Source organism: Gobio gobio (genome assembly GCF_949357685.1).
Source record: "Gobio gobio genome assembly, chromosome: 20".
NCBI lineage: Eukaryota > Metazoa > Chordata > Actinopteri > Cypriniformes > Gobionidae > Gobio > Gobio gobio.
Genome location: NC_137113.1, coordinates 45585496 through 45611762, shown reverse-complemented (window position 1 = coordinate 45611762; position 26267 = coordinate 45585496). Strand labels below are relative to the sequence as shown.

Genomic DNA, 26267 nt, shown 5'->3' with positions numbered 1-26267 from the left:
GTAACAGAAAGTCATATTTTGATTAGAAACCCCATTACATTTTCCTGAGATGTTGATTTATAACAAACAATTTGAAAATGAATCCGATTTAAATTATAATTAAATATATCATATTTCCATAAGAGTGCTAAAATGTCAGCCGTTTTTAAAAAAAAAACAATAAGTTGTTGTCCTGGTGAAACCTCCAAACATTTGGTATCTCTGCAAAGCCCCGAATGTGCTCTGTACAGGACAGCCAGACTGCATGATGTCAGAGAAATTCCCTAAAATATAACGTCCACTACAGAGGACAAAAGTCTATTAGTGGGTCCCAGGAGGATAAAGCATACAAATAGTAGGCTACTTTAATTTTACATCAATAGTTGGTATGTTACAGTTACTACCTTGAAAGCGCTTCTGTGTTTCTTTTGACATTTGACGATAATAGCGCGCGGTAGAGAGATGCTTTACGGTTCTCGTTGGCTGCACGGCGGGCACGTCATCTTCTGTCATCATCGCTTCAGCATTGAGAAACAAGTGTATGCGCGCGAGACCTCATCCTCCTCCAACTCCAGTCCTTCTCACGCGGAGCTTTCCATCAGTCTCCCAGCACTTTCATCCAGTTTGCTCAATTATAAAGTTATTGCGAAGGAGTCGTTATGAATATGGCATCGATTTGTGCTGTGGTGGCTCACGTTTTTCTCTGTCTTAACATCGTCAAAGTTTGCTTCGTGAACTCGTCGGAGCTGAACGGAGATATTCCTGCAACAGACCCGTCATTATTACACACTCCTGCACGAGACATGATGACTGCTAATATGTACAGAGTTTATGATAAATACAGCAAGAAGCATCATCAACAACAACAGAACGTCAATACAGTCCGGGGCTTCAGAGGAGTCCAAGGTGAGTAAAACAACTAAAAACGAAATAAAACACAGCATGTTGCACAGTAGTTCATATTTCATATCACGCTGTTTTTGAGCTTCCAAAATGTTATCTATATTTTAACTTTCATTTGAATTATATTTAATATGTTCAAATACAACGTATAAATACAAGACAGTAGGCTACATATAAATATTTCGGTAACACTTTACAATAAGGTTGTATTAGTTATCATTAGTTAATGCATTACAATACATTTGTTACTTTATTTGTTAATCTTTGTTAACATTAGTTCATAAAAATCCAGCTGTTCATGGTTTGTTCATGTTAGTTCACAGAGCATTAACTAATGTTAACAAGATTTTAAAAATGTATTAGTAAATGTTGAAATTAACAAAGATAAATAAATGCTTTATAAGTGCAGTTCATTATTAGTTCATGTTAACTAATGTAGTTAACTACTGTTATCTAATGAACCTTATCGTAAAGTGTTACCAATATTTCATAAAATACAATATAATTGTGTTTTATGCATTCAGTTTAGGGTCCAATTCTCACTATTACCTAACTATTGCTTATTATTATTAGGATATTGGCTGTTTATTAGTACTTATAAAGCACATATAAATGCCTTATGCAGGATCATATTCTACATCCCTTAATCACCCAATAACAACTACCTTACTAACTATTAATATGCAGTAATTTGGAGTTTATTGAGGCAATTTATCATAGTTAATAGTTAACAGTGTTAATTATAGACTGTTATTTGTTGGAAACCCTTGATGAAATACAAGACAAAAATATCTATAATCCATCTTTTGAATATGCATCACATAAAAAATCCATATGCACCTATTAAAACGAATTAGGCTATGATAAGCATAATGCGAATACATGCACAGAAAGCATTTCCCCATTATTTCAGTTTTTCAGAGCTGCTAAGTTTCCACTGGAGGTGCACTATTAAAACACTGAGAGGGTATTAGTGGAAACAGGGGGGAAAAAGAAAGAAAGAAACCTTGAGAGCGGCTCACTAAACACTACCATATGGCCAGAAACTGATTCAGGAGCCGTGTTTATCTTTTTATTAAACTACCTCGTAAACCATAGAATGTGGTCGGATGTTAAATCTAGAATGTGAAAAATGTGTTGTTTATGAGGATGTTGTCTGGAAACTTTACTGGTCAATCACATGCATGCATGAGCGTAAAACCCACGCTAAATTGACAAGCGGCAATTACTTACTTGTTATGACTTCTGCCTTTATTTCAGAGCTCTCCCATCACAAAGTTGTTTTCCGCTTCAACCTGACCTCCATCCCCGACTCGGAGGTGATACTGACGTCAACGCTACACTTTCTTGACCAGCAAGTTCGTCAGCGGCCTTGGGCCTGCCGGCGTTCCCGCGGAGCCGCATGCCGCCTCCAGTCCCTTCAGTCACTCAACACGGCACATCTCATCATTAGGGGAACATCACCAAATGCTGCCGCCCCCTCTCAGCTGTGCAACATCACATTGTCCCCTAACAGAAAGGGGCTTTGGCAGATTACAGACATATCATCAGCCATCAAACAAGCCCATGTGAACGGCGAACTCTCGATTACGGTCGAGTTCGACATTGGTCACCACAGACGTCATGATCGTGTGTCTCCTCACAGCCTGCCATTCATTCTTGTATACGCTGATGACATTGCCATAACAGAACCAAACAGCATTGCTATGAGTTTACAGAGATACAGTCCATCTCCTGTGGTTGAGGAGACCAGGACCAAAGCGCCCACAGCATCCTTAAGCTCTAGAATCAGAAGGGAAGTGGATCACTTGCAGAATAACTACCTTCCTGACGTCCAGTACAACGATCTGAAGAGCAGGGAGTTATGGGACAGTGGCTTTTTTGCAAAAAAGCACAAACCGGTGTCAAAAGGCCAGGGATATCACGAGGGATTGAGAGGGTCGCAGGAGCTCACCTTTGACGAGAAGACCATGAAAAAAGCGAGACGCAAGCAGTGGAGTGAACCGCGAGTGTGCACGCGTCGTTACCTGAGGGTGGACTTCGCAGACATCGGTTGGAGCGAATGGATATTAGCTCCGAAAGCATTTGATGCCTACTATTGTGCGGGAACCTGTGGATTCCCGATTCCAAAGGTAAGGGAATAAAAGTTTATGTTGCATATTTTTGTTTATAATGACCGCCTGAATATACATTATCCCGTTATTGCACGGCGGCTCAACAAAATAAAATAAATATGTGGACATGAAATATTGATTTGAATATTGAGCTGAAATCGTTTCAGAATTTTACCAGTTTAACAATACAATTGGCCTAATTCTGAAAAAGAAAATTACTTTAAAGGAAAGTTCACCTAAAAATAAAATGTCATTAATTATTCACCCTCGTGTCGTTCCAAACCTTTCAGACTTTTGTTCATCTTCGGAACACAAGAAGATCTCTTGAATAAAATATGAGCCAGTTCTGTACTCTCAACTACCACTTTAAGAGATCGTTAAACTAATCCATATGAATTGAGCGGTTTAGTCCAAATTTTCTGAAGAGACTTGATCGCTTTATGTGATGAACAGATCATATAATCCACATATAAACATTGATCAGGGAACATAATCAGAAGCTCAATCTGCTTGATTCACAAGAACAACATGAGAATGAACCTCATTGGTTCTTGCTGAAGCCCAAACGTGCTGTGTAACACAAGAATGAACCTCATTGGTTCTTGTAGAAGCTCAAACATGATGCGTAACACGAGAATGAACCTCATTGGTTCTTGTAGAAGCTCAAACGTGATGCGTAACACGAGAATGACCCTCATTGGTTGTTGCTGAAGCTCAAACGTGCTGCGTAACACGAGAATGACCCTCATTGGTTCTTGCTGAAGCTCAAATGTGATGCGTAACAAGAGAATGAACCTCATTGGTTCTTGCTGAAGCTCAAACGTGCTGTGTAACACAAGAATGAACCTCATTGGTTCTTGCTGAAGCTCAAACGTGATGCGTAACACGAGAATTAACCTCATTGGTTGTTGCTGAAGCTCAAACGTGCTGCGTAACACGAGAATGAACCTCATTGGTTGTTGCTGAAGCTCAAACGTGATGCGTAACACGAGAATTAACCTAATTGGTTCTCGCTGAAGCTCAAACGTGATGCGTAACAAGAGAATGAACCTCATTGGTTTCTTGTAGAAGCTCAAACGTGCTGCGTAACACGAGAATGAACCTCATTGGTTCTTGCTGAAGCTCAAACGTGCTGCGTAACACTAGAATTAACCTCATTGGTTCTCGCTGAAGCTCAAATGTGCTGCGTTACACGAGAATGAACCTCATTGGTTCTCACCGAAGCTCAAAACGTGCTGCGTAACACGAGAATGAACCTCATTGGTTCTCACCGAAGCTCAAATGTGCTGCGTTACACGAGAATGAACCTCATTGGTTCTCACCGAAGCTCAAAACGTGCTGCGTGACACGAGAATGAACCTCATTGGTTCTCGCTGAAGCTCAAATGTGCTGCGTAACACAAGAATGAACCTCATTGGTTCTCCCTGAAGCTCAAAACCTGCTGCGTAACACGAGAATGAACCTCATTGGTTCTCACCGAAGCTCAAATGTGCTGCGTAACACAAGAATGAACCTCATTGGTTCTCACCAAAGCTCAAATGTGCTGCGTAACACAAGAATGAACCTCATTGGTTCTTGCTGAAGCTCAAATGTGCTGCGTAACACAAGAATGAACCTCATTGGTTCTCGCTGAAGCTCAAACATGATGCGTAACACAAGAATGAACCTCATTGGTTCTCGCTGAAGCTCAAACGTGCTGCGTAACACGAGAATGAACCTCATTGGTTCTCACTGAAGCTCAAACATGATGCGTAACACAAGAATGAACCTCATTGGTTCTTACTGAAGCTCAAACATGCTGCGTAACACAAGAATGAACCTCATTGGTTCTTGCTGAAGCTCAAACGTGATGTCTAACACGAGAATGAACCTCATTGGTTCTTGCTGAAGCTCAAACGTGCTGCGGAAAACAAGAATGAACCTCATTGGTTCTTGCTGAAGCTCAAACGTAATGTGTAACACAAGAATGAACCTCATTGGTTCTTGCTGAAGCTCAAACGTGATGCGTAACACAAGAATGAACCTCATTGGTTCTTGCTGAAGCTCAAACGTGCTGCGTAACACGAGAATGAACCTCATTGGTTCTTGCTGAAGCTCAAACGTGATGCGTAACACGAGAATGAACCTCATTGGTTCTTGCTGAAGCTCAAACGTGATGTGTAACACAAGAATGAACCTCATTGGTTCTTGCTGAAGCTCAAACGTGATGTGTAACACAAGAATGAACCTCATTGGTTCTTGCTGAAGCTCAAACGTGATGCGTAACACGAGAATGAACCTCATTGGTTTTTGCTGAATCTCAAACGTGCTGCGTAACACGATAATGAACCTCATTGGTTCTTGTAGAAGCTCAAACGTGATGCGTAACACAAGAATGAACCTCATTGGTTCTTGCTGAAGCTCAAACGTGCTGCTTAACACGAGAATGAACCTCATTGGTTCTCACTGAAGCTCAAACGTGATGCGTAACACAAGAATGAACCTCATTTGTTCTTGCTGAAGCTCAAACGTGCTGCTTAACACGAGAATGAACCTCATTGGTTCTCACTGAAGCTCAAACGTGATGCGTAACACAAGAATGAACCTCATTTGTTCTTGCTGAAGCTCAAACGTGTTGCGTAAAATGAGAATGAACCTCATTGGTTCTTGCAGAAGCTCAAACGTGCTGCGTAACACAAGAATGAACCTCATTGGTTCTTGCAGAAGCTCAAACGTGTTGCGTAAAATGAGAATGAACCTCATTGGTTCTCACTGAGGCTCAAACGTGCTGCGTAACACTAGAATGAACCTCATTGGTTCTTGTAGAAGCTCAAACGTGCTGCATAACACGAGAATGAACCTCATTGGTTCTTGCTGATGTAACAACAATACATTTCGGGGAATAATTAATTCAAATGGTATAAATATTCATGAGTCTATGAATATGATTTGCTTGTTGTACAGACAAATATTACCTTGTAACGGAACCTTTAATCATTGAAAAGTAACCTTTATCCAAATTGATTTCTTCATCAATTATCAATCTTACAAACCTTAAGAAACATTAATCTGCTTGATCAGGACAAATATAATTATGTTTGTACAATTTGTATTACTGAAGTGGTAATTCAAGAAAATCAAGCTTAAATGGGTAGCTAAAATCTTACGTCTCATTAACTTCGATATTTGTGAGCAAAACAATACGGATTCACTTCAATGCAATCATTGGGTTTTAATAAAACAGCTACAGTTTACGAAGCTACGATTCACAAGGGGGAAATATGCATATATATGTAGGAGAAAACAAACAATATGGTACAAACAAGGAAAAATCAAACTTAACGAATAAGGGAAAAAAGAACGATGGAAAGAGAGAATTAACAAGGGAGAGAGAGAGAGAGAGAGAGAGAGAGAGAGAGAGAGAGAGAGAGAGAGAAAAAGAGAGAGAGGCAGCTTCACAGCAATTTCACAAGAGCCCCCAAGAAATTCATAGTCCCGTGAACAGGAATAATTCAGACAACCTTTTACAAGCAGTTTGATTGTGAAATAGAATACTTGCATTACTATGGCTTCTTGTGTAAGTGTCTGAGTTCGAATCGTCGGGGAAGTTCGCTAAGGATTTGCGGGTCCCAGGAGAATTTCTTTGAAGTTTAGGAAAGTCGTTCAAGAAGTTTGCCGGTTTCTCACTCCGTGCGGGGAGGCCTTCTCTCAGGGTTGGGAAGACCAGGGGTGTTCTTCCCCTCCATGGCGAAATGCCAAGAGGTCCTTTCCTTGTGGTGGCGAAAATGCAAAGAGTTGATGGTCGTTCCTGTACTTATAGAGGGGATGGCTGACGCCCAAAGAGTTCAACGTTCCAATCTCTTGCGGCTACACGATGACGCCTCGGATCTAATCAGCGTAGATAATTACATCAACACACAGGCCCTTTGTTTAAGTATGATTTGATTAGAAAAGTCACAAGGGCTGTGAGGAGTTCAGACTTTGGCCATCCTGCCAGATGACTGATTGAATCAGAGCATTATTGCTACACTGAAGCTCAAACGTGATGCGTAACAGGAGAATGAACCTCATTGGTTCTTGCTGAAGCTCAAACGTGATGCGTAACACGAGAATGAACCTCATTGGTTCTGGCTGAAGCTCAAACGTGCTGCGTAAAATGAGAATGAACCTCATTGGTTCTTGCTGAAGCTCAAACCTGATGTGTAACACGAGAATGAACCTCATTGGTTGTTGCTGAAGCTCAAACATGATGCGTAACACAAGAATGAACCTCATTGGTTCTTGCTGAAGCTCAAACGTGATGCGTAACACGATAATGAACCTCATTGGTTCTTGTAGAAGCTCAAACGTGCTGCGTAACACGAGAATGAACCTCATTGGTTCTTGCTGAAGCTCAAACGTGCTGCGTAACACAAGAATGAACCTCATTGGTTCTTGCTGAAGCTCAAACGTGCTGCGTAACACGCGAATGAACCTGATTGGTTGTTGCTGAAGCTCAAACGTGCTTCGTAACACAAGAATGAACCTCATTGGTTCTCACTGAGGCTCAAACGTGCTGCGTAACACGAGAATGAACCTCATTGGTTCTTGCTCTTGTGAATTTTTATCTTCTAAAGTGTAGGAAGTGAAACTTTAGAAACTACTAAAGGAACTAAAAAGGAAACTTTAGGAACTACGAAGTGAAGACCAGGAGACTTCGGGATCGCGTTCAAACAGAAGTTATTCTTTTAATGAGAACTCTCTGTGCTGCAGGTCGTCCGAAAACAGTCTAACTTAACAGTACAAAACAATGCAATTTATCTACATTTCAGGGGGAGGGATTATACAGCAGGGGAGGAGACATTCAAACAAAGAAATGCATATGTTGTGTAGGTAAAGGACACACCTTAGACATAACGGTGTGACCTGTCCTAATTCAAACAGCATAACAGTGTCATTCAAATGCATAGATGCTAATCCAATCACTCAGGCAGTATTGCTCTAAACTTGTCATGGTAAATAGTCAGGAAGTGCACAAAGACAAAATACTTAATGTCTCAAACACTTACACGGCCTGACGTAATCTCCTTAGAATTTCCTCGAGTTTACTTCAAAATGTAAAAGTCAAATATAGATAATGTTTTCAATTATATTCTATTACATTGGAACCTAGATATAACGATGTATAAATTTGTAATCTTACATTGCAGAGGCTCAAACGTGATGCGTAACACGAGAATGAACCTCATTGGTTCTTGCTGAAGCTCAAACGTGATGCGTAACACGAGAATGAACCTCATTGGTTCTTGCAGAAGCTCAAATGTAATGCGTAACACGAGAATTAGCCTCATTGGTTCTTGCAGAAGCTCAAACGTGCTGCGTAACACAAGAATGAACCTCATTGGTTCTTGCTGAAGCTCAAACATGATGCGTAACACGAGAATGAACCTCATTGGTTCTTGCTGAAGCTCAAACGTGTTGCGTAACCCAAGAATGAACCTTATTGGTTCTTGCAAGAGCTCAAACGTGCTGCGTAACACAAGAATGAACCTCATTGGTTCTTGCAGAAGCTCAAACGTGCTGCGTAACACAAGAATGACCTTCATTGGTTCTTGCTGAAGCTCAAACATGATGCGTAACATGAGAATGAACCTCATTGGTTCTTGCTGAAGCTCAAACATGATGCGTAACACGCGAATGAACCTGATTGGTTGTTGCTGAAGCTCAAACGTGCTTCGTAACACAAGAATGAACCTCATTGGTTCTTGCTGAAGCTCAAACGTGATGCGTAACACGATAATGAACCTCATTGGTTCTTGTAGAAGCTCAAACGTGCTGCGTAACACGAGAATGAACCTCATTGGTTCTTGCTGAAGCTCAAACGTGCTGCGTAACACAAGAATGAACCTCATTGGTTCTTGCTGAAGCTCAAACGTGCTGCGTAACACGCGAATGAACCTGATTGGTTGTTGCTGAAGCTCAAACGTGCTTCGTAACACAAGAATGAACCTCATTGGTTCTCACTGAGGCTCAAACGTGCTGCGTAACACTAGAATGAACCTCATTGGTTCTTGTAGAAGCTCAAACGTGCTGTGTAACACGAGAATGAACCTCATTGGTTCTTGCTGAAGCTCAAACGTGCTGCGTAACACGAGAATGAACCTGATTGGTTGTTGCTGAAGCTCAAACGTGATGCGTAACACGAGAATGAAGCTCATTGGTTCTTGCAGAAGCTCAAACGTGCTGCGTAACACGAGAATGAACCTCATTGGTTCTTGCTCTTGTGAATTTTTATCTTCTAAAGTGTAGGAAACTACGAAGTGAAGACCAGGAGACTTCGGGATCGCGTTCAAACAGAAGTTATTCTTTTAATGAGAACTCTCTGTGCTGCAGGTCGTCCGAAAACAGTCTAACTTAACAGTACAAAACAATGCAATTTATCTACATTTCAGGGGGAGGGATTATACAGCAGGGGAGGAGACATTCAAACAAAGAAATGCATATGTTGTGTAGGTAAAGGACACACCTTAGACATAACGGTGTGACCTGTCCTAATTCAAACAGCATAACAGTGTCATTCAAATGCATAGATGCTAATCCAATCACTCAGGCAGTATTGCTCTAAACTTGTCATGGTAAATAGTCAGGAAGTGCACAAAGACAAAATACTTAATGTCTCAAACACTTACACGGCCTGACGTAATCTCCTTAGAATTTCCTCGAGTTTACTTCAAAATGTAAAAGTCAAATATAGATAATGTTTTCAATTATATTCTATTACATTGGAACCTAGATATAACGATGTATAAATTTGTAATCTTACATTGCAGAGGCTCAAACGTGATGCGTAACACGAGAATGAACCTCATTGGTTCTTGCTGAAGCTCAAACGTGATGCGTAACACGAGAATGAACCTCATTGGTTCTTGCAGAAGCTCAAACGTGATGTGTAACACGAGAATTAGCCTCATTGGTTCTTGCAGAAGCTCAAACGTGCTGCGTAACACAAGAATGAACCTCATTGGTTCTTGCTGAAGCTCAAACATGATGCGTAACACGAGAATGAACCTCATTGGTTCTTGCTGAAGCTCAAACATGATGCGTAACACGAGAATGAACCTCATTGGTTCTTGCTGAAGCTCAAACGTGTTGCGTAACCCAAGAATGAACCTTATTGGTTCTTGCAAGAGCTCAAACGTGCTGCGTAACACAAGAATGAACCTCATTGGTTCTTGCTGAAGCTCAAACGTGTTGCGTAACCCAAGAATGAACCTTATTGGTTCTTGCAAGAGCTCAAACGTGCTGCGTAACACAAGAATGAACCTCATTGGTTCTTGCAGAAGCTCAAACGTGCTGCGTAACACAAGAATGACCTTCATTGGTTCTTGCTGAAGCTCAAACATGATGCGTAACATGAGAATGAACCTCATTGGTTCTTGCTGAAGCTCAAACATGATGCGTAACACGAGAATGAACCTCATTGGTTCTTGCCGAAGATCAAACGTGTTGCGTAACACGAGAATGAACCTCATTGGTTCTTGCTGAAGCTCAAACATGATGCGTAACACGAGAATGAACCTCATTGGTTCTTGCTGAAGCTCAAACGTGTTGCGTAACACGAGAATGAACCTCATTGGTTCTTGCTGAAGCTCAAACATGATGCGTAACATGAGAATGAACCTCATTGGTTCTTGCTGAAGCTCAAACATGATGCGTAACACGAGAATGAACCTCATTGGTTCTTGCTGAAGCTCAAACGATGTGTAACACGAGAATGAAACTCATTGGTTCTTGCTGAAGCTCAAACGTGTTGCGTAACACGAGAATGAACCTCATTGGTTCTTGATGAAGCTCAAACATGTTACGTAACACGAGAATGAACCTCATTGGTTCTTGCTGAAGCTCAAACGTGTTGCGTAACACGAGAATGAACCTCTTTGGTTCTTGCTGAAGCTCAAACGTGTTGCGTAACACGAGAATGAACCTCATTGGTTCTTGCTGAAGCTCAAACGTGCTGCGTAACACGAGAATGAACCTCATTGGTTCTTGCTGAAGCTCAAACGTGCTGCGTAACACGAGAATGAACCTCATTGGTTCTTGCTGAAGCTCAAACGTGATGCGTAACACGAGAATTAACCTCATTGGTTCTTGCAGAAGCTCAAACGTGCTGCGTAACACGAGAATGACCTTCATTGGTTCTTGCTGAAGCTCAAACATGATGCGTAACATGAGAATGAACCTCATTGGTTCTTGCTGAAGCTCAAACATGATGCGTAACACGCGAATGAACCTGATTGGTTGTTGCTGAAGCTCAAACGTGCTTCGTAACACAAGAATGAACCTCATTGGTTCTTGCTGAAGCTCAAACGTGATGCGTAACACGATAATGAACCTCATTGGTTCTTGTAGAAGCTCAAACGTGCTGCGTAACACGAGAATGAACCTCATTGGTTCTTGCTGAAGCTCAAACGTGCTGCGTAACACAAGAATGAACCTCATTGGTTCTTGCTGAAGCTCAAACGTGCTGCGTAACACGCGAATGAACCTGATTGGTTGTTGCTGAAGCTCAAACGTGCTTCGTAACACAAGAATGAACCTCATTGGTTCTCACTGAGGCTCAAACGTGCTGCGTAACACTAGAATGAACCTCATTGGTTCTTGTAGAAGCTCAAACGTGCTGTGTAACACGAGAATGAACCTCATTGGTTCTTGCTGAAGCTCAAACGTGCTGCGTAACACGAGAATGAACCTGATTGGTTGTTGCTGAAGCTCAAACGTGATGCGTAACACGAGAATGAAGCTCATTGGTTCTTGCAGAAGCTCAAACGTGCTGCGTAACACGAGAATGAACCTCATTGGTTCTTGCTCTTGTGAATTTTTATCTTCTAAAGTGTAGGAAACTACGAAGTGAAGACCAGGAGACTTCGGGATCGCGTTCAAACAGAAGTTATTCTTTTAATGAGAACTCTCTGTGCTGCAGGTCGTCCGAAAACAGTCTAACTTAACAGTACAAAACAATGCAATTTATCTACATTTCAGGGGGAGGGATTATACAGCAGGGGAGGAGACATTCAAACAAAGAAATGCATATGTTGTGTAGGTAAAGGACACACCTTAGACATAACGGTGTGACCTGTCCTAATTCAAACAGCATAACAGTGTCATTCAAATGCATAGATGCTAATCCAATCACTCAGGCAGTATTGCTCTAAACTTGTCATGGTAAATAGTCAGGAAGTGCACAAAGACAAAATACTTAATGTCTCAAACACTTACACGGCCTGACGTAATCTCCTTAGAATTTCCTCGAGTTTACTTCAAAATGTAAAAGTCAAATATAGATAATGTTTTCAATTATATTCTATTACATTGGAACCTAGATATAACGATGTATAAATTTGTAATCTTACATTGCAGAGGCTCAAACGTGATGCGTAACACGAGAATGAACCTCATTGGTTCTTGCTGAAGCTCAAACGTGATGCGTAACACGAGAATGAACCTCATTGGTTCTTGCAGAAGCTCAAACGTGATGTGTAACACGAGAATTAGCCTCATTGGTTCTTGCAGAAGCTCAAACGTGCTGCGTAACACAAGAATGAACCTCATTGGTTCTTGCTGAAGCTCAAACATGATGCGTAACACGAGAATGAACCTCATTGGTTCTTGCTGAAGCTCAAACATGATGCGTAACACGAGAATGAACCTCATTGGTTCTTGCTGAAGCTCAAACGTGTTGCGTAACCCAAGAATGAACCTTATTGGTTCTTGCAAGAGCTCAAACGTGCTGCGTAACACAAGAATGAACCTCATTGGTTCTTGCTGAAGCTCAAACGTGTTGCGTAACCCAAGAATGAACCTTATTGGTTCTTGCAAGAGCTCAAACGTGCTGCGTAACACAAGAATGAACCTCATTGGTTCTTGCAGAAGCTCAAACGTGCTGCGTAACACAAGAATGACCTTCATTGGTTCTTGCTGAAGCTCAAACATGATGCGTAACATGAGAATGAACCTCATTGGTTCTTGCTGAAGCTCAAACATGATGCGTAACACGAGAATGAACCTCATTGGTTCTTGCCGAAGATCAAACGTGTTGCGTAACACGAGAATGAACCTCATTGGTTCTTGCTGAAGCTCAAACATGATGCGTAACACGAGAATGAACCTCATTGGTTCTTGCTGAAGCTCAAACGTGTTGCGTAACACGAGAATGAACCTCATTGGTTCTTGCTGAAGCTCAAACATGATGCGTAACATGAGAATGAACCTCATTGGTTCTTGCTGAAGCTCAAACATGATGCGTAACACGAGAATGAACCTCATTGGTTCTTGCTGAAGCTCAAACGATGTGTAACACGAGAATGAAACTCATTGGTTCTTGCTGAAGCTCAAACGTGTTGCGTAACACGAGAATGAACCTCATTGGTTCTTGATGAAGCTCAAACATGTTACGTAACACGAGAATGAACCTCATTGGTTCTTGCTGAAGCTCAAACGTGTTGCGTAACACGAGAATGAACCTCTTTGGTTCTTGCTGAAGCTCAAACGTGTTGCGTAACACGAGAATGAACCTCATTGGTTCTTGCTGAAGCTCAAACGTGCTGCGTAACACGAGAATGAACCTCATTGGTTCTTGCTGAAGCTCAAACGTGCTGCGTAACACGAGAATGAACCTCATTGGTTCTTGCTGAAGCTCAAACGTGATGCGTAACACGAGAATTAACCTCATTGGTTCTTGCAGAAGCTCAAACGTGTTGCGTAACACGAGAATGAACCTCATTGGTTCTTGCTGAAGCTCAAACATGATGCGTAACACGAGAATGAACCTCATTGGTTCTTGCAGAAGCTCAAACATGATGCGTAACACAAGAATGAACCTCATTGGTTCTTGCTGAAGCTCAAACGTGTTGCGTAACACGAGAATGAACCTCATTGGTTCTTGCTGAAGCTCAAACATGATGCGTAACACGAGAATGAACCTCATTGGTTCTTGCCGAAGCTCAAACGTGTTGCGTAACACGAGAATGAACCTCATTGGTTCTTGCTGAAGCTCAAACGTGATGCGTAACACAAGAATGAACCTCATTGGTTCTTGCTGAAGCTCAAACGTGATGCGTAACACAAGAATGAACCTCATTGGTTCTTGCTGAAGCTCAAACGTGCTGCGTAACACGAGAATGTTTTTCAGAACTGATGTGAGTTGATGAATGTTTACAAGCCTAAATTCAATCTGTTTATCATATAAAGTGATCGAGGCTCTTCAGAAAATCTGGACTAAACCACTTGATTCTTATGGATTCGTTTAACGATCTCTTTATTAACTTTTTGAAGAGTCAAATTGGTAGTAGTGTATCTGTCAATGGAGGGACAGAAAGCTCTCAGATTTCATCAAAAAGATCTTTATCTGTGTTCTGAAGTGCAACGAAAGACAGTAATTTGTCTCCAACCTTTACTTCTCTTAATGCAGGTTGTTCATCCATCCAATCATGCGACCATCCAGAGTATAGTGAGAGCAGTGGGGATCGTGCCGGGAGTTCCAGAGCCGTGCTGCGTTCCTGACAAGATGAGCTCTCTGGCTGTGCTGTTCCTGGACTCCAGCAGGAACATGGTCGTGAAGGTCTATCCCAGCATGTCTGTGGAGACCTGTGCCTGTCGGTAAGGATAGCGAGGTCGCTAACGGACATAGAACACAATGAACTCAGCTCAAGGGACTGCCGAAAATGAACTTTTTATCTCTGCAAATATGACCTCGACACCTCAAATAATATTGGATCTTTGCACACAAACATTGTATCCTCTTTCCACTCTATTGTATATAATCCTTATTGTAACATATAGTACGCCAAACTGTTTTTGTTTTGCATGACAAATTTAAAAGAACATAGCGATTTAAATGGATTTCTGTAAATAAATCTGGTAACACTTTACATAGGGTCTCATTTTTTAAAATTAGTTTTAATGCATTAGTTAACATGAGCGATATATTTCTACAGCATTTGTTAACCTTTGTTCACCCCAAAATTAAAATTTCCTGATATTTTACTCACCCCCATCTCATCCAAGATGTTCATGTATTTCTTTCTTCAGTCGAAAAGAAATTAAGTATTTTGAAGAAAACGTTTCAGGGTTTTTCATCATATAAAGGTCCAAATCAATGCAGTTTCAAAGTGCTTCGGTGGGCTTCAGAGGCTCTGCGTGATCCCAGATGAGGATTAGGGTCTTATCTAGCCAAATGATCAGTCATTTTCCCCAAAAAATTTAAATGAATATACTTTTTGACCTAAATTGTTCATCTTGTGCAGCTCTGCGAGTTGCTAAGGATGACGTAATCACTTCGGAACGGTTCCCAGTGTTTACAAAGTGCTCGTGTGAAGACTAATACAAACGTCCTTTAGCATATATCGATATATCCCTAATTTTGAAGTTGAAAATTGAGTGTTTTTGGTAAAGGGCGTTTGTATTAGTCACTCGAGCGCTTTGTAAACACGGGGGCAGTACTTCTGCCTATGTCTAGCGTGAGCTTTCCGACGTGATTATGTCATCCTTAGCATCTCGCAGAGCTGCACAAGATGAACAATTTAGGTTAAAAAGTATATTAATTTTAATTTTTTTTTGAAAATGACCGTTCGCACGAGGGGCTAGATAAGACCCTATTCCTCATCTGGGATCACGCAGAGCCTCTGAAGCCCATCGAAGCGCTTTGAAACTGCATTGATTTGGACCTTCAGCATTTTGGTTGCAATTGAAAACCATTATATGATGAAAAACCCTGAAACGTTTTCTTCAAAATAATTAATTTCTTTTCGACTGAAGAAGGAAAGACATGAACATCTTTTGATGAAACTAATCCTTTAATCGTGTAGTTCACAGTGCATTACCTAAAATATATTAATAAATTAAATAATTACCATTGATTAAGAGATGCTGTAGAAGTATTGTTTAGTTCGAGTTAACTAATATAGTTAAAGGTGCACTATGTAAGTTTTCCGTCTGCGAGGGGTCGCTTATTCAAAACAAAGGCGTAGTTTGATGACGCCATGTTTGAGCGCAGAATCTTGGTCCATGTGGCCTTCACCTCACAGCCGGTGGGAAAGAGTCGGGATAGGACTTCATGTTGATGGATGTGATTATTAACGTTACTGTAGTGAAGCAGAGCAGGACTGAGTGTTGTGGAGCTGAGGATGAACACAACACACGCCTCGCGAGCAGCGGGACTTTTATTATGACACAGTCGCCGGCGCCAAACGCAGCTCTGTTTATCATATTAGACACATCTGAGTGTGTTGAAAATTATGTTATGACGTTACTCTGTGCGTTCTCTCGGCGGCTGCTATGACACTTGTTCACACTGCAGTGAGAGTAAAGCGTTTCTGCAAAATAAAACCAGAAACCGAGAGTAACGCAGATATGACGCCCTCACACGTCCCGGTTCCTCGGTTAAAATAGCAATTTTCTCACGATTTGCAAATAGTTGGAAACATTTGGGATATTGTAAGTACTCAACTGAACAAAATATATAACACTGGCCTAGTGTTTTTTGGATATTTTACTGAAAAAAATTTACATAGTGCACCTAATGTTAACTAATGAAACCTTATGGTAAAGTATTACCATAATACCCATAAATAAACAGGGGGTCTTTTATTTGATTTGTATGCTGTTATATAAAGTTTAACCTACAGGATTTACACCTGGGCTTAATCGCTATACCCTCATTATTTGAGAGGACAGTCATTTATAGTGGTGTCCGAAACCATAGTGAACGTTATCGAGTGCACTCATTCAATCCCACAATGCACCGCAATAATGAGTGTACAGCTGATGTACACCAAGGCCGTAACCATGTCTTGAACATTGTTATTTTTTATAAAGCATAAAGAAACAGAACAGTGAATGATATTGTAGGTCTAAGGTCTAATTCTAGTTGGGAAATATTCATTTTGGGACAAAATAACATTTGCATTAATTTGAGTCAAATATATTGTTAGTCCTGAGATTCTTCACGTTAGATACATAGATCCGATGTTCTTGTTTGGATTCCCTAGTGGCCTGGTGGTAGAATTTTTGTAAACAGTCAGTACGTTTACATGGACAACAATACTCCGATATTAATCTGATTAAGACATACTCTGATTAAGAAATTACCATGTAAACATCGATTTCTAATTACCTTAATCCGGTTAAAGCCATACTCGAATTAAACAAAAATCGAATGTTGCTATGACGTGTTGCTATGGTGCGTGTCTTGCTTGATTGCTCATTCTGACACGGCCTCTGACATGGATATCTGTAATCCCAGATTCATAATTGTCTGCTTACAACAGCGGTCGGGAACCTCTATGGCCATTCAGTGAACGCCTGTGGCTCAACGGCAGAAAAAAAACAATCCAAACAATCACGATTTTGAAACCTTAATTTTCATCATTAATCAAAGCTATTATTTGAAATGTAGGCTGTCAAGAAGGAGGCAAGATGGGCAGTGTCTCTTCAAAAAAAAAAACTGAAAGACAATATATAATATTACAAAAAATAAAACTCTATATATATTTATTAGGGATGCCACAATTCTCAATATAATATTGAACCGTTCGGTACGGCATTCACGGTTCAATACGCGCTTGTGAATTGCGTTTTTTTCAGTTTTGCATTTAATTAATTATTTTTCTACAAATTCTATAATTTGCCTCCATCCCAATACTGAACAACGTGACATACATTCACATCACACGTTAGTGGTGGAGTTATACTCACGGAACACTATAGTTATTCACAATCACCAAAGTTCATTATTTGCATGCATTTTAAAGCCTTGCCGGCTCATTCGCGTGCGCAGTTTTCACATGCGCTTTTCCGCGCACTAAACGCCTGTCAAACACGTGATTACTGAATACTGAAGTAGTCGTCTTACTGCGCTAATACTGTCAAATACACACAAGGTTAACATAAACACCGTCGGTTATGTCTAAAGTGAAAGTAAAATCGGCGTCCTTCTGTATATTAGATGCACGCAGGTCTTAAATTGACAGTGCAGTAGTGAACACGCTGTCCTTAAAGGGACAGTTCACGTCTAAAATTATGTCATTATTTACTCACTCTAATATTGTTTCAAACCTGTATTCATTTCTCGATGACAGAATTTTCATTTTTGAATGAACTATCCCTTTAATGTTAATACAACAAGGAAAGACAAAGAGAAAATCACTCTCTGCTCTTGACTGAAAAACTATTACAGTAGCTAAGAATCAATGTATATTTTATAGTGAAGTCTATGTATTGTTTTATTTTTACATTCATTCATTCAATTTCATACTTTAATGCTGCTGTACAGCTCTGAACTGCCAGTGTAATGTCTTTGTATATTTATTTTATATTATACAATACACTAGGAATACAAGGTTTTTTTTTAAGTAACGTTTTCAGTTTAAGGTAGGTTTTTCAATTCTTTTAAGTAAAATAAAGAAAGAGTATTGCAATAAAAAATAGCATTTTTTCTCCTTAACATCTTGCTGTTCCTGTCACCTAAGAATAGAATAACAAAACATTTATGTGACAAGCCATCAGAACCGAACCGAAAACCGTGGTTAAAAACTGAGGTATGTATTGAACCGTGGACTAACTGAATTGTTGCATCCCTAATATATATATATTACATTAAAAAGTATAAAAATCACTCGTTTTTATAAAGTAACACTGTCCAACAGTGACACCCGCAGGTAAAGTTACAGCAGGTTGCCTGAGCCCATTGATTTTAACAGACCCACGAAGTCACGCTATGATTGGACGTCGGACAGCGTAGCGTGGCATGGGGACGTAATGACGTACCGTTAATCAAGCTGTTCTATAACATGTAAAACGGGAACATGAGCCGAATATTCTAAAGGCGACTCGTGTAAACGCCTTAATCAGAATATTGTCTTATTCAGAATAAGGTCAATAATTAGATTACTGCTGTCCATGTAAACGTAGTCAATGATTGTATATTAAGAGCAGGAACACGTTTGTGTGCACTTTGTTTTGTGATTTCACCAGAAAGAACAGAGTCTCCGCAACAGCATTAAGCGATAGATTGACGTGCTCTTCTGTGTGAAGACTGTGCACGAGCCAAAAGAGAACGTAAACCCTGCCTGCTTTGATCTGATTGGCCATCTCAATCATTGACGTGCGCTTTTAGACCGCAGAGGCAGAGCAGACGACAAATGTAACTTTTAAAACGTTTTGTCATCCTAACATACTGAGTTCTGCGTAATGAAGTGCAGCAGAGCAGGGTAAGAAGCTCAAATATTGGGGGGGGACTTGACCCCCTTGATATGGTTACGGCCCTGATGTACACTCAACGGCTGTCTGAATTCGCTCACTCGTTTTCATTCACTCCTTCAAGTGAACTGTATTAGTGGACTAACGTATGGTTGAGGGTTTAGAGGACGATATCAGATTCAGCCCTAGAATCTTGCTTGAAAAGAAAAATGCAGATAATTTTTGGTCATTTGTGAGGAGACTCAGCATAATTCAGCATAATGCTGCCATCTAGTGCTCAATTGGCATAATATTGTTTTCCCCCTATGAGGACAGACCCCATAAGTTACTTAGAACAGATGGATTGATTAGCCATAGCTATTGAAAAGTCACTAGATTATGGATTTTAAACTAAAATAAATAACATCTCAGAGGTTTTGTCAAACTTTATCTAAGGAGAGTTTTGTATTTAATAGTATTTATTTTTTTCCAAACTGTATTGTATTGACTTTTTATGCAAACATTTCTTAAACTTCAATGCTCTTCTGGTATATAAACTGGTATGTCTGTTTTTTGTACTTTTTTTTTTTTTTGTGAATAAAGACCTAATGAGGAACAAACGTTGTTTCAACAACAGGGCAAAGGTCAACTCAGACCCATTAACTCTTACACAGCCAGATTCCAGCTTAATGAAAATGAATCTAAATGAAGATGAAAGGAATCACTGGAATCTATAATGTTAATATTTATCATAGCTGAAGCCGATTAGCTGAAGCTTCTTACATACACACACAAACATATTCAAAGTGATGGAGTTGCTTTGGTAAAAACAGCCAGAAGTCTGACCCTGTAAATAAGGGTTTGTCAAAATCGCACTCATTAGTTTTCAAAGTCTGTTCCTGAAGTGTTTACAGAACCCTCATTAACTACAAGCTTCCTCACGATAACAAAGCTCAAACCACGACTTCGGTGTCAAAGATAAGAATAGCCATGCTACTATTTTGGTTTCCAGAGAGTTTGCTGCTTAGCGTGGGACATGGGAGTGAACCTGAGGTTCACACGAGGAACCCGATTTCAAAGGATCGTCCACAAACGAAAGTCAGATGTAAAACTTGCCGCAGACAGGCACCTATCCACTTTGGAAACCAAACGAAGATGCAGGGTTTACGATATTTGCTCCTTCTGATGTCCATCAATTTTGCTACTTCAGTTGGGCTCTGCGAGGGGAAATCTTTAGGGGAAATGGGCAGTTTGGAAGACGCAATGTTCATTCAGGCAGAAGAGCAAAGCCTTGAGGAAGAAGAGGACTTCAACTCCAACTTCAAGTTGGAGAGCTTTTTGGGTTTCATGAAAGAAGATTTCTTGAGGAAGCTGAATTTATCAGGCGTGCCGCAGGAACACAGAAAGGTTCAACCTCCTCAGTTCATGATCGAACTCTATAATAAATACGCATCCGATAAGACGTCCATCCCTCGGTCGGATGTTATCCGAAGCTTCGTCATACAGGGTAAGTACATGAGGAAAGCTATTTCTGATGACAGGGCATTATTTTTCACTTGGTGTATTAATCTCTATTTTACGTTCTTTACAGATGTTATTTACTCCATCAGACGCGGCAACAAAACACAACACAGGCTCCTATTCAACGTGTCCATCCCAAATCATGAAGAGATCACATCAGTCCAGCTAAGGCTGTTCACTCTCTGGGAAAGAAGTCAAACCACCTGCGCTGACCTCTTCACATCCATCCATGTCTATGGCGTAGAATACAAGCAGGATACAAACATTTTACACCTTCTGGATGGGAGAGACATAACTGAGGCCAGAAACACATGGGAGGCTTTCGACGTGACCAGCGCTGTCAGGATTTGGCACGATTCTGGACGCGGGGCGGGTGAGCTCCAGGTGGAAATCGAACAAGGCTGTGAATCCCTCGACATGAGCCTGGGTTTAGAGGACAACAGCTCGGCAGTCGTGATCGTTTTTTCGGATGATCTCGGGAACAGAAAGGGAGAGTCGATGAACGAGGTCAAAGAGATGCTTCTTCATGAGAAGGAGCGGATATTTTTGGAAAACCATGCTCCTGTGGACAAGCACCCCAGGAAGAAGAGGAAAGCAGAGAACAATTACTGTCGGAGAACGTCGCTGAAGGTGAACTTCAAAGACATCGGATGGCATAAATGGATCGTGGCTCCACCTGAATATGATGCTTATGAGTGCAAAGGGGTGTGCCATTTCCCCCTGACGGATGACGTAAGCCCCTCCAAACATGCAATCATCCAAACTCTGGTTAACCTGAGCAATCCGAAAAAGGCGAGCAAGGCATGTTGCGTCCCAACCAAGCTGGACCCAATCACCGTCATGTACCAAGAAAGGGGTGTCATCACGGTCAGACAGCTCTATGAGGAGATGAAAGTAGCAAAGTGTGGATGTAGGTAGTGTTTGGCTGCTTATGCATCTGTGTAAAATATCAGCATTTGTTTTATCATTACACTCTTGAAAATAAAGGGGGGGTTGCACAGCGCTGCCATTTTGGGTTCCCCAAAGAACCTTGCAGTGAACAGTTCTTTAAAGAACCATTTTTCTCCTTAAAGTGAAGAACAGTTTAGTAATTTTCCACTATAAAGAACCTGTTAAAGGGATAGTTCACCCAAAAATGAAAAATAGCCCATGATTTACTCACCCTCAAGTCATCCGAGGTGTATTTGACATTCTTCTTTCAGATGAATAAAATCTGAGTTATATTAAAAATGTTCTGGCTAATCCAAGCATTATAATGGCAGTAATAGTTGCTCTTTAATCTGTCCGTCAAATAACTGCTCCACGCAGCTCCGGGGTGTTAATAAAGGCCTTCTGAAGCGAACCGATGCGTTTGTGTAAGAAAAATATCCATATTTAAAAATGTATTTCATTTTTTTCTATGGCTCTGCATCAGCCGTCCCCGTGCCATCACTTCCGGCAAATAAGGTCAAAATACCGGCGTGATCATAGATATATATATAGATTCCTCATTAGTGCCTGCGCGGATCAGTCGAATGAGGCATCTACATATATATATCTTTGATCGGGGCAGTATTTTGACCTTATTCGCCGGAAGTTATGGCGCTGGGAATACTAGATGACATTCGTCTGATAAGAGGGTAAAAATAACATAAGACACGAAACGATCGGTTTCTTCGAGAAACCCAACAGTATTTAAGACATCAATGTGTCGCCACAAGCCGCAGGGTTTAATAATGATTCGTATGTCTATGTGTTTTTACTCTCATTGCTCTCATACTCTAAAATATCCCCATTGACATGCGTTATACGACTATCACACTGCAACGGTTTGAGTTAAAAATCTTCATTTGTGTTCTACTGAAGAACCAAAGACACCTACATCTTGGATGCCCTGGGGGTGAACAGATAAACATAAACATTTAATTTTGGGTGAAATATCCCTTTAAAGGGTTAGTTCACCTAAAAATTAAAATTCTGTCATTAATTCTTCCCCCTCATATCTTTCCAAATCCGTAAGACCTTCGTTCATCTTCAGAACACAAATGATGATATTTTTGATGAAATCCGAGAGGTTTCTGAACCACAGAAAGGAAGTAAAGACACCTTTTATACCTGAAAGTCTGCACCAAGGGCCGAACCAACGTTCATGTTTTGATACATTTTAAACATTTGGTTAATTTTGGTTTGATTTCACATTGCAGTTATGCGAGCGGACTAAATGCGTCTTGATATTGATTGGTTTGTAAACGGACGTGTGTCTGACGTCAGCGTCTTTGACAAGAACAGACGCATATCGTTGCCACTAGTGAACAGTGCGCTTTGCTTGACTATTTCGTTTTGAATTGTTTCATTTAAAAGTAGACATTTCAAGCTTTCTTTACACATATTTCTTATGTCTGTGAGGCAGTAGCTGCTGAGTTTGGGTTTATTAAAGCTTTAGTTCACCCAAAAATGAAAATTCTGTCATTAATTACTTTCCCTCATGTCGTTCGACACCCGTAAGACCTCCGTTCATCTGCAGAACACAAATGAAGATATTTTAGTTGAAATCTGATGGCTCTGAAAGGCCTCCATTGGCACAATGCACAGTTCACTCTCAAGACCCTTAAAAGGTACTAAAGACGTCGTTACAAAGTCCATCCCACTACATTGGTTCTAAAATAACTTTATGAAGCGACGAGAATAGTTTTTGTGCGTAAAAAATACAAAATAACGACTTATATAGTGATGACCGATTTCAAAACACAGCATCATGAAGCTTCGAAGCGTTATGAATCAGCGAGTCGAATCATGATTCGGATCGCGTGTCAAACTGCTGAAATCACGTGACTTTGGCGATCCAAACCGCTGAATCGACTCACTGATTCATAACGCTTCGAAGCTTCATGATGCCGTGTTTGAAATCGGTCATCACTATAGAAGTCGTTATTTAGTTGTTGTTTTTTGCGCACAAAAACTATTCTCGTCGCTTACAATTTATACAAAACGAAACTTAATGAAGTGGTCAAAATCATTTCTGACCTTCTGTCTTCTGACATATTGCGCACTTTTTTTATCACTTTTCATAATCAATATAGCCGAGATGAAATTTAAAAATAACATTATAATATTTAAACATAAACAGGAACTTCCTGTAAATGGTATGAAAGTCCGAACCATACAGAAAATGCTAGGTATTCACAAGGTAGTTGTGAAAGGGCCCTATAATAGTCCATGTCACTACAGTTGTTCAACCTTAATGTTATCAAGAGACGAGAATACTTTTTGTGCTAAAACAATTACTTTATTCAACAATCTCTTCAATGTAATTCTCCTACGCTGTTGATGTAGTAAACACAGTGCAGCACCTCCAGGTTCTACGTCAGAACACCGGCTCACCATTGGCAAGCTCCTGCGTCAGCGTTGACCAATAGAGAGCCGGCATTCTGATGTAGAACCTGGAGTTGCTGCACTGTGTTTACTACGTCAACAGCGTAGATTGTTGAATAAAATCGTTATTTTTGTTTGTTTTGCACACAAAAAGTATTCTCATCGCTTTATGACATTAAGGTTGAACCACTGGAGTTACATGGACTATTTTAACCATGTCTTTACTTACTTTCTGGACCTTGCAAGTTGCAATGGCGTTACTGCCTATGGCTTGTTCAGAAACCTCTCGGATTTCATCAAAAATATCTTCATTTGTGTTCTGAAGATGAACGAAGGTCTTGCAGGTTTGGAAAGACATGAGGGTGAGGAATTAATGACAGAATTTTAATTTTTGGGTGAACTATCCCTTTAAGGTTCATCAAGCAACCATAAATGCCAATAAAGAAAGTTTTTTTAAGAGTGTATCAAAAGCAAAATTAAAAATTATTTTAATGTAAAAGAGCTTTTTGAGGTTAAAGTCAGCTTCCAAAACTTGATTAAAATGGTATTCTGTTTTCACTTATGTCGACTAGCTGAGAACATACCCAGGGGCGTTTCTACGATTTGACAGCATAGACCAAAACATCAGGGGCGATATTCCCCCTTAGAGATTTTTGTTTTACATTTTAATACAGAAACACACTCTACACAAGTATGCAAGAACAGATGTCAATGCTTGCCCGGTGCACTACACGTCCTGTTGTACATACTAGTAAGAAACCTCAAGGGGGCGATAGAGTAACACCCCCAAATGTCTGCCATTAAAGGGACGGCTCTCCCAAAAATGAAATTTACTCACCCTTAAGTTGTTCCAAGCCTGTATGAATTTCTTTCTTCTGCTAAACATAAAAGAAGATATTTTGAAGAATGTGGATAACCAAACAGTTGATGGACTTCCATAGTATGGGGGGAAATAATGGGGCCTATTCTTGACATTCTTCAAAATAAATTTTTGGTTGAACTATCTCTTTAAACAGCACGTGGTATTGTTTCAGACAGAAAGCTATAAACATGTTTGTATGATCTAACCTGCCCAAAATTGCCTAGACGTAATAGAAGGTGCTGACAGTGCTGTCAGTGTGACGTGTACTTGCATGTACTTGCTTCAGGTCTACATCTACAATGAAGTTTCAAAGCAAAGTCCATTAAAAGTCCATCTTAGGGAAAAGTGTACCTCCAAGGTTCTCTATGGTCTAGGGTTTGTAATAGTTTAGGCACTCTTTAAGATTAAAAGGCCTTTATTGTCAGATGGCTACATACAAAAAAATAAAAAAACTCTCCAACACGTTTCGGACCATGCCTTCCTCAGGAAGAGCAACACAACAAATTCAACAACAGGCGAAAGCAATATCATTCCCTAAGTCATCTGATTAGTTCACAGTTGGCATGACTAACATCTCTTTACAGCATTTAACATTCACCAATACATTTTAATTCCATACTCAAAAAACACCACTTCAAATCAATACGTTTCAAAGCATTTTAAACCAATATCTAGTTCTTTAGTAATGCATTTAAAAAAAAAATATGGATGGGGCATAATGAGAATTTAGCAAGGGCCAATGCCCCTGTGGTCCCACTTCAAGATTGACCTATTCTGGGTAGTTCCAGACAAAAGTATTCAGGGAAATGCTCATGTAATTTGGAGAGAGAGAACAACAACCCAAATTTATGCAATAACTATAGTTCCAGGGGCTTGAGCCCCTACTGATGTTCATGGATATACCTTAAAATTGTATTCTTTCTTTGTTTTTTATTGTTCTTTTATCGGTCCCTCACAAAGAGATTTGTATATAATCCATTGTTTTTGCTTATGTATGTCCAGTATATATTCCCATGCAAAATATTTTGTTTTACAATGATGTAATTTGATTTACATTTTATCAATAAAGTCCAAAAAATGATTTGATTGCAAGAAATCATGCATCAAAGTAACTTCGGTTTGGGCTTTCCAAATACATTTTAGCAAGCCAAGCTCATTGTGGTGTATGGTGAGCGCTTTCTGCTGGTGGAGCTTTTCAGTCAGGTAAGCAGATGCTGTTGGTTAGAACTGGTACATTGTTTTGTAATAGCTTAAAATGCCTGAAGCATTCATTAGATCTTAACAATTATTGCATGATCCTCAAAGAATAATCAAAATCTACTAATGGAATTAATCATCAAGGCACA

At 40.1% G+C, this 26267-nt stretch overlaps 2 protein-coding genes and 1 long non-coding RNA gene across 3 annotated transcripts in view; all 3 read left to right on the top strand.

Moving 5' to 3' along the window:
• Positions 1 to 26267, top strand: part of LOC307117027 — a 527365-nt gene that overhangs the window by 430832 nt on the left and 70266 nt on the right. The window lies entirely within an intron of this gene.
• Positions 494 to 14880, top strand: gdf10b (growth differentiation factor 10b). Its single transcript, XM_079801545.1, has 3 exons — positions 494 to 885; positions 2143 to 3014; positions 14422 to 14880. The coding sequence occupies exons 1-3, from the start codon at positions 639 to 641 to the stop codon at positions 14611 to 14613; spliced, it is 1311 nt and encodes a 436-aa protein (XP_079657671.1). The 5' UTR covers positions 494 to 638; the 3' UTR covers positions 14614 to 14880.
• On the top strand, positions 20250 to 22048 carry gdf2 (growth differentiation factor 2). The gene is made up of 2 exons (XM_079845930.1): positions 20250 to 20694; positions 20779 to 22048. Exons 1-2 carry the CDS (start codon positions 20343 to 20345, stop codon positions 21624 to 21626), a joined length of 1200 nt encoding a protein of 399 aa, XP_079702056.1. The 5' UTR covers positions 20250 to 20342; the 3' UTR covers positions 21627 to 22048.